General features: G+C 35.2%; 2 protein-coding genes and 1 pseudogene across 2 annotated transcripts; 2 read left to right on the forward strand and 1 right to left on the reverse strand.

Moving 5' to 3' along the window:
* The window catches only part of LOC106338687, an 8,935-nt pseudogene extending 7,950 nt beyond the window's left edge, over positions 1-985 (forward strand).
* A 258-nt stretch (positions 986-1,243) lies between these two features.
* Positions 1,244-7,659, reverse strand: LOC106342864 (dihydrolipoyllysine-residue acetyltransferase component 1 of pyruvate dehydrogenase complex, mitochondrial). The gene is made up of 23 exons (XM_013781908.1): positions 7,398-7,659; positions 7,026-7,082; positions 6,639-6,699; positions 6,526-6,559; positions 6,343-6,392; positions 6,207-6,251; positions 6,037-6,110; positions 5,826-5,895; positions 5,249-5,437; positions 5,102-5,146; positions 4,916-4,989; positions 4,441-4,510; positions 3,760-4,158; positions 3,161-3,221; positions 3,042-3,086; positions 2,869-2,952; positions 2,443-2,519; positions 2,307-2,369; positions 2,123-2,193; positions 1,967-2,027; positions 1,810-1,870; positions 1,644-1,724; positions 1,244-1,550 (listed from the first exon to the last, which is right to left on the reverse strand). Exons 1-23 carry the CDS (start codon positions 7,490-7,492, stop codon positions 1,492-1,494), a joined length of 1,926 nt encoding a protein of 641 aa, XP_013637362.1. The 5' UTR covers positions 7,493-7,659; the 3' UTR covers positions 1,244-1,491.
* A 4,085-nt stretch (positions 7,660-11,744) lies between these two features.
* LOC106340293 (SEC12-like protein 1) lies at positions 11,745-14,913 on the forward strand. The gene is made up of 11 exons (XM_013779171.1): positions 11,745-11,801; positions 12,041-12,280; positions 12,537-12,637; positions 13,046-13,181; positions 13,261-13,352; positions 13,563-13,662; positions 13,770-13,842; positions 13,955-14,075; positions 14,181-14,300; positions 14,386-14,456; positions 14,559-14,913. Exons 2-11 carry the CDS (start codon positions 12,092-12,094, stop codon positions 14,747-14,749), a joined length of 1,194 nt encoding a protein of 397 aa, XP_013634625.1. The 5' UTR covers positions 11,745-11,801; positions 12,041-12,091; the 3' UTR covers positions 14,750-14,913.
* The last annotated feature ends 404 nt before the right edge of the window (positions 14,914-15,317 follow it).

Here is a 15,317-nt window from a genome sequence, read left to right on the forward strand (position 1 = left end):
TCCTCTCGAAAGTTTTAAAACGAGATAAGAGAGAGTCTTGAGGAAGAAGTTTCGGAACTCAACTTCCCTCGATCTCCGCGAGATTCTCGCCCACGTGCAGCAGCTGTTGCGGGAGGTGGGGTCGTCTCCGTCTCTTTAAATATCGCCTCTCATCTCCATTCATTTTAGAACTTTTTCACTGCAAAATACCAGCAAAAACTCCTACGCGTAAGTCTAGAGAGTGTTTCGTAGATTATTAGTTCGTAGAGGTTCTTCACGAGTGCCGCGTAATAACCTTACATGGTTTTATCCTGGGACTCATATTCGTACAGATCCGTCGCACTAATGGAGCGAATATTAAGAGTTAAGGAAAGAGATTCGTCTCGACTCCATGGTTTCGTTTCCATTTCGGTTTGAATCGTCTATTTTTTCCTTAACATCGTATTTATATTATCGTTTCTGTCGAACCGGTTTTACGGGTTTTACATCGCCTTGACAAGCAAGAGTTTACTGAACTTGTGAAGAGGGGTTCAACAGCAGAGGACTTGGCTATGCAAAGTATATGTTCTTTTTTTCTTTGTCAACTATCTCTACTCTTTTCTTTAACTTTGTTGATGTTTTTTGGTTCTTTATTGGTAGTTTATCTTCTCACATGTCTCTCTGCAACTCTGTACAGGGCACCACGACCTTGGGAAGATCCCAGCACCCTAACATCCTTAGATGCAGTGCCTGCACGTTTGCCAGCAGATACATCAGGAACTAAACCTGTTCAATTTGGACCGGACGAGACAGAGAGGAACCAAATTAAGGATAGGCACGAGGAAAGGAAACCTGCCAGTAGAGAAAAGGAAGAGAGACATGAAAAAGGCAATAAACATGAAAGGCGTGAAAAACGTAGAGGCATGATGAAAAGCGACACACTCGTGATATAGATGAGAGGAAGAAGCACAAGAAAGACGAGAAGGATAGTAGAAAGAGGAGGCATGATGACTCTGACTCCGATTGAATTTAACTGTACCTTTGCTTTTTCCTGTTCGAACCATGGGGATAATTTGATTAATGTTTGTTAAATGTCATGGATACATATAGTGGTCTGATGATCATGTAACAGAGAAGGTTTTGGCTCATCTGCGTGATTAAACACTACTTTCACTGTATCACGATGTCCATTGGCCTAGCAGGCAAGTCTTAAAAAGAAAAGGGGCGTCAAGTTGTTTTGTATTGGTTAAAACTTTTATCATTTCACCTGTTGTAATGTGTTATCGACAGCTGAAATTATTTATTTTTCAGAGGACCGGGCAAACAATAATACCTCAAGAAGATACAAATCTATGAGAAGAAATGTAAACCGAAACCAAATTTTTGGTAGTCAGAAACCAAAGAGTAAAAAATGAAACAAGTGATTCAGAGCTTGTACTGTTGACCAACAGTTATGGTTCTGGATGTGTACGTGGGTCCAAGGTTTATTATGCAGTAATCATCCAAGGGTTCATTTGTTGAACAGCTTCTTTCTCAAAGGAGAAGTCTTCGAACATCCTCAAAGTTCGAACGCAGTTCAGACAGAAACGAAGCTGAAACAAACCAGTATCATAAAAAAGCAATGAGTATGAAAGGAGAACACACAGTGAAGAAACTACTGAACGCAAAAGTGTACTCTCTATTACCTCCAACTTGTCCATCAAAGATCCGATGATCAGCGGATAGCGTCACATTCATTTTTGTTACAACCGAAGGCTTCTCAGTTCCTGCAACAATGACAAAAGAAAAAAAAGACCTTGTTATACACAAATCAAAATAGCAAATCCAAAAGGATGTTACTAGCTGTCTCACCATCTATTCCAAGAATTGCCTCCACAACTTTATTTCCTCTACCAACTGCTAGAATTCCAGCCTGCAAGAGAATTGATGCTCATGAGTTTACTCACGACAAACGTCACAAACAAGCAAAAACTTACTCTTCCATCTGTTTTTAAGGGTGGATCATTACCTGAGGGGGGTTAATGATTGCACAGAATTGGTCCACAGGATACATTCCGAGGTTTGAAATGCTGTAAATACGATAAAGAATGGTTTTCTCAGTAAGTAGGGAAAAGTTTCACATAGTTCCCAGACGATGCTTTAAGCACTTATGCATAATGGATACCTAAATGTCCCTCCTTGAAACTCATGAGGAGCAAGCTTTCCGGATCGCGCCTTTTGTGCCAGCTCCTTAACCTGCTCCACAAATCGATTAAGAAAATCAGCACATGACATATGGTGAGAACTGATCAAACAAGTGTACTCTATAGCCTGGCCTATTAATTGAAAATCAGTGAAAAATACATTACCTCTGAGGAAATAGCAGAAATAGATTTCTGGTCTGCATTTCTGATAATTGGAGTCATTAAGCCCTGCAACACATGCCAAAGATGAGAAAAGGATTTAACTATTCAAGTAACCCGAAAAGCTAACACAAGAGGGTACCTTCTCAGTTGCAACTGCAATTGATATGTCAACATCCTCACACAAAACAATTTCTCCTTTTTCAGCATCCCAGAAAGCTGCCAGACATAAAGACAAAGCACTTTAAACAACCAAAAAGAAGGTTTAGGCAAGCACAAGGAAAGATGATAACCAAATGATTGCACTCCATAGATCATTACATCAAACTCAAAGTGAAAAACATCCTACTCATAACAGCTAAAACCGAATTACAAAATGCATCATAAGTCCGTCCAGCTACCTCAAACCATTTACTAAATATGCTAAGCGGAGGCATATGGCATTGCAATTATTATTCTAACATGGATGCCGCATTTCCTTAATTAGTCATAGATAGGTTTGTGGAATGAACCAAGATTATTACATTACTTGTAGTAGCATCATTTACAAGGAGAAATCATATCTCACCATTAGCTTGTCGTACATTCCTCAGTGCGACTGCCACTGCTTTGATAACTATGTCATTGACCGACACTTTAACACCATGGTTTTCTGCAGATCACGAAACCACAGTTCAATCTGAGCCTCTCGAGTTGTCAACAAAAAGAAAAAAAAGAGAGGAAAAGGAGCAGTCGACAAACCTTGAAGTTCTTTTCTAAATGCAAGAAGAGGATCCAATACAACATCTGCAGGCGCACACAAATGCTTAATCAGCAAATAATATACACAAAAAAAAATACAAAGTTTGTGAATTACCAACCTGATGATAAATACAAATGGGGTATTTTCTGTTTTGATTCCAATAAACGTTTAGCTATGATCTGTCAACAGGGAAAAGTCAAAGAGAAGTCATGATATTATTATGATCATAGTAGCAAACTTCAGTGCTGAAAGTATATTTCCCTCGAGTGATGATGGAACACATTCCATCAACTATCAGCTAGTAGGCTATCAGTTAGTTGTAGATTAGAAACAAGCTACTAACACCCATTGGTATAGCCATTATCTCAAAGAATACAGATCAAGAAAGTTGCAACCAAAGTTGGGCAACTTATCCTTGTGCAACTCCATGGCTGTGTCAAATGAACCGTTCCATAACATGCAGAAAGTAATCAACCATATAACTTAAGGTCAACCTTGACTACGTATTTATCATCTTACAGCAGCATGCATTAGGTAGTTATTTCAGCCCTACGCATCAGAAAAGATTGAAAGAACTGGCTTTTTGATGGCAATTTCTCTAAATTTCTTTAAAATGTCATAGAAACTTTAAAAGGCCAGCATATTGTACTATGAAGTCAAAACTTTACAGGATACATTTTATTATTATCAGCAAAGAGTGCAATAAAAGTTAATTACCTTGCGAATTTGACTATTGGGAAAATCTTCATAATCATTTGACGGTGTCACTGAAGACTTTGATTCAGGCCGCGATACGGAAGAGGATTTAGATATGTTCTCCTTTGATGGCTGTTTCTTCTCCGTAGACACTGATTTTTTAGATGTTTTTCCAGAAGCAATTGCGGCAACAACGTCCGATTTCAGTAATGTACCGTAGGGACCCGAGGCCTCAATTGATGATGCCTCCAATCCATGTTCTAAAATCAATAGCTTTGCTGCTGGACTGATCTTTGTGAAGCCTGCTTTCTTCCCTCCGGATTTATCTACAACACTTTGAGGGGCTTGTTTTTCAGTAACAGCCTCAGAACCACCTGCGGAAGAAGACTTGATGGCTTCAATGCTTTCAGCATCTTCAACCTACATAGAAGGAGTAACCTTTAATATCTCTCAATCTGCAAGCAAGTGTATTTTCAAAGATGTAGCGCACAAGCATAAATACTACTTCAGGCAATGCATATCATAGAACGAAACTAGAAGAGCGCATACTGTAGTAAAACATTTGGTTACACGGAGGCTAGAAGAGCGCATAGACGTTATGCACAAAACATGCATTACATAGAGACTAGCAAAAGATATGTATTAAAACAGTTTTCTGGCATCAAAAATTTAGTCAATGTACTTCGTAACTAAGGAACTTACTATAAGTGCAATCGGCTTTCCGACAGCAACATCCTTGGAACCTTCAGGAATTAGAATCTTAGCTAAGTACCTACACCAAAATTCATACATCAAGTTCTACAAATTATTTAAATAAGATTATTCATCAGAATACGCAGGCAGCAGTTCAGGTAAATCTTCTTTTATGGAGGTAAGTCGATGCTCATACCTAGACTAGGAAATATGAAATCAATCTTTATACCATAGGACTACCAGTTCAAGGGAGAACACTTAAACAAGAGCTGACCTAACTTTTTCAACCAACATTATTTCTCAATTAAAACCAACCAAAAAAATGGACGTAATATCCACAGATTATGAGTACTATATAGACTGAACATCACCAGGCTTCCTAGAAAAATAAATATTAACAGCACCAGGCTGCTTAGAGAAAGGAATATTGTTTATGCGCTATGTGATTGCTTATACAAATAAGACGACAGGAAGTTTGGTATACCCTTCTTCAAGGCTTTCAAATTCCAGAGTAGCTTTGTCAGTCTCGATCTCACCTATGACATCACCTACTTCAATCTGTTGAGCAGAAAATAAGAAAAAAGCAATACAGGAAGATGCATTACACCTGATAACTTGGGGTAAAAGTACAATGCCAATTTACTCTTCAGTTTGGTCACCAGAAACTAACCTTGTCACCCTCTTTTTTCCACCATTTGGCAATGTTACCTTGGTTCTGCACATCAATAAACAAGTAAAAGATTTAGGGTCTCATGATATAAGAGGTTGATGCATTCTCATCTAAAACAAGCTAGCATAAATGTGCGAAATTTCATACCATTGTGGGAGAAAGTGCTGGCATTTCTAAGACAACATGTGGGGGAAGATCTGATGCATCAGGCTGAATGGAATCTCTTTGTTGTGTGCTTTCTTCAGATTTCTTCTCTTGATGAGCTGAGGTTTCCTCTTTACCAACTTGTCCACCTTCTACAGCAGAAACATTTTGAATATCATCTTCCTCCTCAACCTGCAATACAATTAAATAAGATTAAGATTAGCGTTTTATCCATCAGAATTTCTGTAGCAATCGGCTGACCAAAAACACGACATATCATGTAAGGGACATGACATGATAACTCGGTATGAAATAAGAATATTTAGAAGAAGGAACAGTACAAAGATTGGATATTGGCAATCCTTTCCACAATAAACATTGATTAAGCAACATTATAGATTTTTATGACTCACTAAGTCTTTCAGGATGCAAACCCAGGGGCACAAAACAAAATGAAGAGGCCAAGAGCAGACTAGTTAAAGAATAATGAACTCCTGATGAACAAAGCTCAATGACTGCATCACCTGTTGCGAAATCTTACTATGTTTTCTAAGATGAATTCGACAGCAATTGTGCTTACCATTATTGCAATTGGTGCATTAACGGGAATATCCTTTGATCCTTCAGTTACTACAATCTTGGCCAGAAATCTACAAAAGCAGGCATCATTGTCAGCCAATTGAGAAAACTGCAAATACTTATGATGAGGCAGATATTTGAAATACGGAGGAGAGGAATATAAAAACAGAAACCAAAACACACGAAATTATGAAGCGGCTTTTCAGAATTACCCTTCTTCTTGACTCTCGAGTTCTACAGTGGCTTTGTCTGTCTCTATCTCACATAGTACATCGCCCACCTCTACCTGTCAGAAAGAACCAAAATTCAAATCCGTTACTAAGATTCCACATTCTATATCATATACTGGGGTTTTGTCAGCCAAATATAAGATAAACCCCACCTTATCGCCTTCTTTCTTCAACCATTTTGCAATATTACCATGACTCTGCAAAAACCCAAAAAAAATAATAAAACAATGCACTTCTTGCAGGGAGGCCAAAAAAAGATTTTACAAGATTGAAGTCCCATTTCCTAACCATTGTAGGAGACAAGGCTGGCATTGTAAGAACTGTCTGTGGTGTGGTTCCTACAGCCAAAAGATTGATTTATCATATGAAAGCCCAGTATTGACGGGTTTAGTAATTCAATAGCGGAAATTATATGTAGAATAATTGAAAAAGATCTTTATTTCACTAGATGACATAACAATCTGTGAATACCTGATGATGAAAAGTTCCGCATGCCAAAACGCAGCTAGAAGAAAACGGAAAACAAAATATGTGAGAAACAGGAATAGATGAAGATTAAAAAGTGTATTAATTGGAAAGCTTACAATGGAAGTTGGATGACTATTATCCATTCTTGTAATCATGTCTATCGAGGCAGACCTGAAACTGTAGAACAGACTAAATCAGGGAAGAACAAACATCTATTCTCGCAAATTCTATACAAAAACGAGTTCACTGGATAATGGATATGTTCAGTGGGCAGTGAATAACACACACGAAACGAATTCCATAACCACCCTTAACTTCAGTTTAAATAAAATCTTCAAAACCCTGAAAGCCTACGATCGCCTTAGTTTCTATATAAAAAAAAAAGCTAGTCCTATCATCGTATAGACAAAACTCAAACACCTCGTCTAACAAAAAGAGATCTTAAAAGAAAAATGTACAGGACAGAACCAAACCAAGAACAATGGTATGAAACAAACACATACCTAGCACCATGACTGCTACTAATCTTGTCGTCCGAGTGGCATAGTCCATTAGAAAAGCTGAATCGGAGAGTTCATAATCAAAACGTATTAGAAAGCTAAAAGAAATCATCTCGCGATATTGATTCAGGAAATAAAAGAGTTCAATCAATTCCAAAAAAATAACAGATTGGCATTCGTTCTATCCATATATATAATTGTAGTTCGCCAAAACTAAGCTCTTGGAACATCAATCACTATACAACACGCAAAATCACAACTCCAAAAAAAAAAAGTCAATGGACCAAGTCACTTGTACAATTGTCAAGGATTCACAAATGGATGAGAGGGATCAACAGTTCGAGAGAGATGACGCGTGAACAGAATCAAGCGTACCGAGTGTGGAATCCGGAGGCGGGAGCGAGAAGACGAGCTCTGAGAAGCGAAGAAGTGCGGGCGATCGCTGCGCGCCGGAGGAGCGGAAGCACCATGACGGCAATTCGAGAGAAGAGGCGGAGGGTGGAGGAGGGTTTGGGGAATCACGAAATGAGAGAGAGAGGCGATGAAATCGAAAAACTTTGGTTTTGTTGGTCAGATCGCATTCGCCAGCGATGATGGTGGCATGAACGAGAGATCCTCTCGTCCCGAAAGTGTTCAGATTCCGGTCCGACCCGGTCCGAATAGAAATACCAGTAATCGCTACTGTGATCAACCGAGAAAACACATTGATTTATATTTTAAATAGTTGGTTTGAGTTTGAGAACCGAAGAGTTTACTGGTTAAGAGTGGAGAAGAACTTCAAAAAAAAAACAATTTTAACCAGTGCCCTCGCTCGATTAAGGGTTTTGTGATTTGGTTTTCTTGCAAGCGTTACCACTACATCCTTAACAAACAAGTTGAACATTTCAATGAGAAGGAAATAAAACTTTTAATTCTCCTTGGATTATCAACTTGATGATCAAATCAGGATCCTTCTACAAATATAACATATTTTTTACTTTGATTATCAAATCAAAATCCTTATAAAATATAACATGCATTTACGACTTGATTATCAACTCGAAATCTTTATAATTTAAGTAACAGGTTATTTTATGATGAATTTTTTAACTAATAACTTAATAAATATTTTGTTAATTTGTAAGAATTTTGTGTATTTAAAATATTTTTACATTTAAATCAATGTTTTTAAATTCAAGCCAGGCCCGCGGTCAAACCGGTTAATCCGGTGATCCGATAATTCAATTTAGGTTTTTAAAAGTATCCATATTTACAAAAATCACTAAAACTCGAAACTAACCGATTGAACCGATGGATGACCAATATGTAATCAAATTTGATTTAAATTATTATAGTTTCATAATTTGTCACCTTTTTAATCCAAATTTTAAAGTTCATTGTTTTGCAATTTTATGAAATTATAATATTTCTACAAAATTTTGATACAGAAAATGGTAGATATAAAATAATTAATAACTATAAATATGTTTTGATCATATTACTCCTTTTTATAGATTAATTAATTTTATTATAATTGTTTTGTGTAATTTATCTTGTTAATAATTTATATTATAATCAGTTTAAATTTGTTGTTAACAATTAGTGTTAAGCATTTTTCTTTAGAAAACATATATTTTGAACATTTTTGATAATTATTTTTGTTATTATATTTATTGTACAATGTATAACGTTTATATATTTTTTTTATGTAAAAGCTATTATTGATTATTATGTTATTTAAATAAATGATATAACTATTATTAAGTAAATATAAATAAATAATATGTTAATTTAATTGATGTATTTAATTTAAAAACTTACCAAATAAATGTTAGGTCCAACATAATGTTTCTGTTTTAATAATATTGATATTTGATTTTTCTATTATTTAATTTATTTATATAATTTGAAAAAAATATTCCCAATTATTAAAAAGATGAGTTCTAATATTTTATATTGTTTGGACACATGATTAATTATGATGTTGATTGGAAACATGGATAGTACTATAAAAAAAAGTATATTGTTTGGAAATATGATAGTAGTATAAAGAAAGAAATATTAGTGATTTAATGTAGGCTTAACTATAAAGTAGAAAAGTTGCAAAAAAAAAAACTATAAAGTAGAAATGTGTATTTAATTAAAAAACTTACCAAATAAATGTTAGGTCTACGATAATGTTTCTGTTTTAATAATATAGATTTATTTTTAATAAATTATTTGATTTTTCTATTATTTAATTTATTTATATAATTTGAAAAAAATATTACCAATTATTAAAAAGATGAGTTCTAATATTTTATATTGTTTGGACACATAATTAATTATGATGTTGATTGGAAACATGGATAGTACTATAAAAAAGAAGTATATTGTTTGGAAATATGATAGTAGTATAAAGAAAGAAATATTAGTGATTTAATGTAGGCTTAACTATAAAGTAGAAAATTTGCAAAAAAAAAAAAAAACTATAAAGTAGAAATGTATTTAATTTAAAAACTTACCAAATAAATGTTAGGTCCAACATAATGTTTCTGTTTTAATAATATTGATATTTGATTTTTCTATTATTTAATTTATTTATATAATTTGAAAAAAATATTCCCAATTATTAAAAAGATGAGTTCTAATATTTTATATTGTTTGGACACATAATTAATTATGATGTTGATTGGAAACATGGATAGTACTATAAAAAAGAAGTATATTGTTTGGAAATATGATAGTAGTATAAAGAAAGAAATATTAGTGATTTAATGTAGGCTTAACTATAAAGTAGAAAAGTTGCAAAAAAAAAAAAACTATAAAGTAGAAATGTGTATTTAATTTAAAAACTTACCAAATAAATGTTTGGTCCAACATAATGTTTCTGTTTTAATAATATAGATAGATGTTTCTGTTTTAATAATATATATAGATATTGAGGGTGATTGGTAAGACCATCTCCAATCCACCCCTATTTCTATCTCTATATTTTTTTCTAAAATAGAAAAACTCTATTATAGAGGTGGAAATGCTCCAATGTATGCCTCTATAATAGAGTTTCTCTATTTATAGGGGAAAATATAGAGATATGATATTTCTACCTCTAAATATAGAGGCAAAAAGTAATTTTCCTCTATATTTTTCTCTAAAATAGAAGAACTCTATTATAGAGGCATACATTGGAGCATTTTCACCTCTATAATAGAGATCACTATGTTAGAGGAAAATATATAGGTGTACATTGGAGATGCTATGAGTGTTTTCCACAGAAAAATTTTAAAGCTACAACCATAAAAACTAAAATAGGAAACAAAATAGCTTTGAAAATCAATTTTTCTCTGGAAATACTCTGGAAATAATTAATCTACAGCTACAGCAATAAAATCTACAACTATTATTCTAAAGCCAAAAAATAAAAGTCATAACACTTACCTAGAGATGGCAAAATGGAAGCTTGCCCGCGGGCCTGGCCCATAAAGACCCAATGCGGGGCGGGATTGGGCACAGATTTTACGGCCCGTTTGTTAGCGGGCTTCGCGGGTTATGCCCGCAATGGTATTGGGTCGATGCGGGTTGGGCCGAAGCGGGACGCGGGACAATTGGGTGGCCCGCTTGAATTTTCTCATTTCGTCTCTTTGGTAACACCGACAAGAGCTTAGAGCAAACTGGAGATGATTATGGTGATTCTCATTTCCTCTAAACGGTGAACCTAAACTCATTTATTTCAGTTGTACCTCTTCCAGTTCGCTTTCAATCAAGGAATCATCTTTTCTCTTCAAGCTTTGCAATGTTGACCAGAACTCATTCACTTTCTTTGTTACTTATCGTAGGAAAAAAAAGTTTCTTTTTTTTTGAAGTGAGTGTGAGTGGAGACACGAAATTCTACACAAAACTTGTTTTTTATTGTTGTTTTTTTCTGGAATAATCATTAGCTACGTGATGTAAAGCTTTTGTCTTGCTTTGGGACTTGATGGTAGCATAAGCTTTTACTATTAGTTACAAAAGCTTGCAGTTCCTATTGAATTTACTTAGTGATGCCAAGACTAATCTTTTTTTTTTTAACTTGTATATATATATATCAACATGATTGTAGTAGGACAAGTTGCTGTTTCTGGAGAACACCAATGGTACAGTGTCTTATGCTACAAACGAGAGTCGAGACAATATTTGTAACTTAATGGAATTGATCAACCTGATAACTTATTGCTGTCTCTTCTTCTTGCAGGTTCATAAGACTGGTCAAGCTTTGAAGATATGGGCCCGCGGGCCGATCCGCATACCCGCTGCTATAGTGCGGGTCGGGATTGGTCATAGGGTTCAGGGCCCGCGTTCCGCAGCGGTACGACCCGCAAAGACCCAACTGAAAATGGTACCACAGCGGCACGGGACAAATGGGTTGCGGATGAACCCAATTGCCATCTCTACACTTACCGATCATCCCGTTGCTTCTGAAATATCTTTATACATAAATAATGATATTTTTGTTGTGTTGTAGTCGTATGCATTATTCAAAAAAACTGTTTATATAATATCAGTTACATAAGTTTTCTCATATGGTTGCATCTTAACAATATTAACAATCTCACTGGAAATCTTCGTCTAATATTCAATTTTCGGTAAACTATTCATATTTTTTTCTTCTATAAAAAATGTAACAATAACAATTGACAATTTGAACCAATGGGCAAGTGTGCACCATGTTGGAGTAATAAAGTTTAGCATTGGAAAAGGATCAAAGAGAATATACTTTCAATCTTACAGAGTTTCATTTGACTTTGGTAATTATCTAAAAGTATACACGATTTAGCGCAAATCTCCGTTTATCTCTGCTGTTGTCAAAGTTGAGATTTTGCAATCCCATTAATAAAAAGAAATCAAATACCCAACAAGCAAAAAAGAAACCCCTTTCTGTCCAATTACAAAAGTCAACTCCTGTTTTGTTTTTGTTTTACTTTCTGCTGAAGAAATGTTTTAAATGTATAAATTTGTATACTATATAATAAGGATCCATATTGGCGTGGAAGAGATACATAGATAGATAGGCATCAACAAGGTTCGTGTATAGAAACAAGAAAGAAGAGGAATAGTTTATCAAATCGAATAGAATGGAGATTGAAGAAGCGAGTCGTGGTGAAAGTGGGCATGTGGTGTGCGGATCATGGATTCGTCGACCGAAGAAAGTAAACTGGGCCATCATCGCCAAAGCTACCAAACGCCGTGGCTCCTCTTCTCCTCCTCTCCTTAACATCTACTCTTTCGATCCCATCACTACTTCTCTCTCCTCCTCTCCCTTGGTACATTCATTTTATTTTTTTAACACAGTTTCATTTTTTTAAAAATTTGTCTTTTGAAAACGAATCAAGAGCTTGTTGGGTTTTGGGTGAAATCTAGGTTGTTTCTTTAAAGTCTTCTTAGTCATGGAAGAAAGCTAGGGTTTTTTCCCTTTCACACTGATATGTGATATGTGTTTAAGGTGTTTTCTTCTGATTCTGAGAAAGCAGGACTAATTAAAATCAAAACTACAATTTTTTCTTCTTTCTTTGATAAAAGGCAACACATACACTCAATGAGAGTGATGGTGATCCTGTGGCAATCTCAGTGCACCCTGGCGGAGATTATTTTGTTTGCTCAACTTCCAAAGGTGGTTGCAAGTACGTTTCTTTCTTGCTTTTACCCTCAAAAAATTCTCATCAAAAGAGCATATCTAGTGCTTTTCTTTGATACCATCTTTCCAATTTTTTTTTTGAGTTGTTATTAGCTAAATGCGTGATATCTTCTCTCTCGATCCTGTCTTACAAGTAAACATGCACTGTGCACCTTCATGTCTTTTATAAATTTTGTTATAAAAATATTGCAACTCCACTGTTCCGTATGTTTCATGCATACTAGAGAATTGGAATTGTCACGTCCACCATTTTGGACACTATTAGTAATATAGTGTGACTGTACATCTCATATGATTGTACACAAATACTTGTGCGTAGATATCTGCCCCTCTTGGTCTATACAATGTTATGTTTATGGTCTAGTTGCTAAATATAAAGTATTTGGTATTTCAGGTTGTTTGAGATTGCCGGAGGAGCAACAACAGGTATTACTATCTTAGAAAAAGAACTCCCTCCTCTCCAAAATGCTGGACTACAAAAGTGTATGGCCTTCAGCTTTGATGGCTCTAAATTAGCTGTTGGTGGAGTGGTAAGGAGGAACCAATGCTGCTTCATAAGGGCCTTTCTTAATTCTGGTTGTATCTTTACTTACTGTAAACTACTTTTAGGATGGATGTCTGAGAATTATGGATTGGCCAAACCTAAGTGTAATCTTGGAGGAGCCAAAAGCACACAAATCCATTCGGGATATGGATTTCAGGTAATCACTGGAATCTTCTTCTCTCCCTTCATCCTTGTTTTCATATTCTTTTCAACTTAAAGCATACCTAGTAAAAAAGGATCTACTAGAAAGATTTTGGGACTTGGGATGGGAAGCATAATGTCTGCATCTCTATCTCATATCTGCTTTTTCTTTCTTTTTTTTTTCCTTTTGATAAAAAATTCAATCTGCGTTTTTGTTTTGTTGTAGTTTGGACTCAGAGTTCTTAGCCACAACATCAACAGATGGATCAGCTAGAATATGGAAAGCAGAAGATGGTTTCCCTTTGTCTACTTTGGAACGTAGTGGGGTATGTGATAATCAGAGTCAAAGTTTGCATTTTGATCCTTAAATTTCAGAACTCATGCATCTCTAATTACATTTATATTCTTTTTGATATATGCTGATTTTGTGCAGGAAGAAAATATTGAACTGTGCCGGTTCTCTAAAGATGGAACAAAACCTTTTCTGTTCTGTGCTGCTCAGAGAGGTATATTATATTATAGCGAGATTCTTCTCGAGTAAACTATCACAAGAATTGATCACTTGTGTTTTAGTTAAAATTTAAAATAACAAGTAAAAGTTTAAACAATTGGAAACAGGTGACGTTCCTGTGGTAAATGTTTATGACATTAGTACATGGAAGAAGCTTGGGTTCAAGAAGCTGTCAAGGAAGAGTGCATCTACAATAGCAGTCAGCTTGGATGGCAAATATATTGCTTTGTGAGTGTGTTTCTTCATCCTTTGATTGGTTCAAGCTTTTGACTATACAAAGGTTATAACCTCATATATATAAATATATATTTTATTTTTTTATTTTTTTTGAAGGGGTGGCAAAGATGGGGATATATCAGTCGCTGAAGTGAAGACAATGGAGATATACCACTACAGTAAGAGGCTGCATCTTGGTCAAACCATTGCTTCACTTGAGTTCTGCCATAGTGAAAGGTAGTAGTGATATATCAAAACCCTTTAAGTCTCATTATAGGGAGCACTGTTTCTAATGTTTATCTACCTACTTGGGAGGGTTCAGGGTAATGCTGACAACATCGAGTGAATGGGGTGAGATGGTGACAAAACTCACTGTACCAAAGGAGTGGAAAGGTATGCTTGTTGCTCATCTCTCTCTCTATGCGAGTCTTTAGTAGTAGTGCATGTACCATCTTTATACTCTCTCTGACTCATCTGAATTGTTTGATGGAGCAGAGTGGCAGATATATGCACTGTTATTTTGCTTGTTCCTGGCGTCAGTGGTACTTGCATACGTGTTCTTCGAGAACTCGGATTCGTTTTGGAAGTTGCCAATGGGGAAAGATCAAAGAAGACCAAAGATTAGTCTTTTTGGAGATTCATCCACGTCTACTAAGGATCATAATAGGTGGAACTTGGACCTATAGATAAAGAGATTTATGTATATCTAAGAAACCTTTTCTGTTTTTTTTTTCTCTTTTCAAAACTTTGTTGCATGTTTTTTCCTTTCCCCGTTCTCATCATTCTGATTTATTTTATTTTCTCTCAACCGTTCCTCTGTATTCTGATTTTGAACACACTGAGAAATTTTTCTCTAACTTTAGAATTCAATGTTAATTTTATTTCTTTATGATTCATCAATTTGAATCTCATAACCATATAATTCTCTATTTGAATAGACAAAGGGGAAAACATACCTTGTGAATCCATGACTCAATGATCTATGGCAAGAGAATGGATCTTCCAATACAAACCCCTTGTTGACCTTAGCTCTCCATTGATGGGATATGGAGTTTTTCACTTAATGTCAAGTTAGGTTGCATTGGGGACCATAACCCATGATGTAGAAGTAATTTCTTGTTCAACCCTTCACTAAACTAGAAATCACATAAGGCATCCACATATAATATTTCATAACATTTTATGCCCAAACTTATTAATGGTCATATCACATTTATTCCTTAACATATGTGACCCAACCAAAATGATCTTACA

This window comes from Brassica oleracea, chromosome C4, assembly GCF_000695525.1.
Source record: "Brassica oleracea var. oleracea cultivar TO1000 chromosome C4, BOL, whole genome shotgun sequence".
NCBI lineage: Eukaryota > Viridiplantae > Streptophyta > Magnoliopsida > Brassicales > Brassicaceae > Brassica > Brassica oleracea.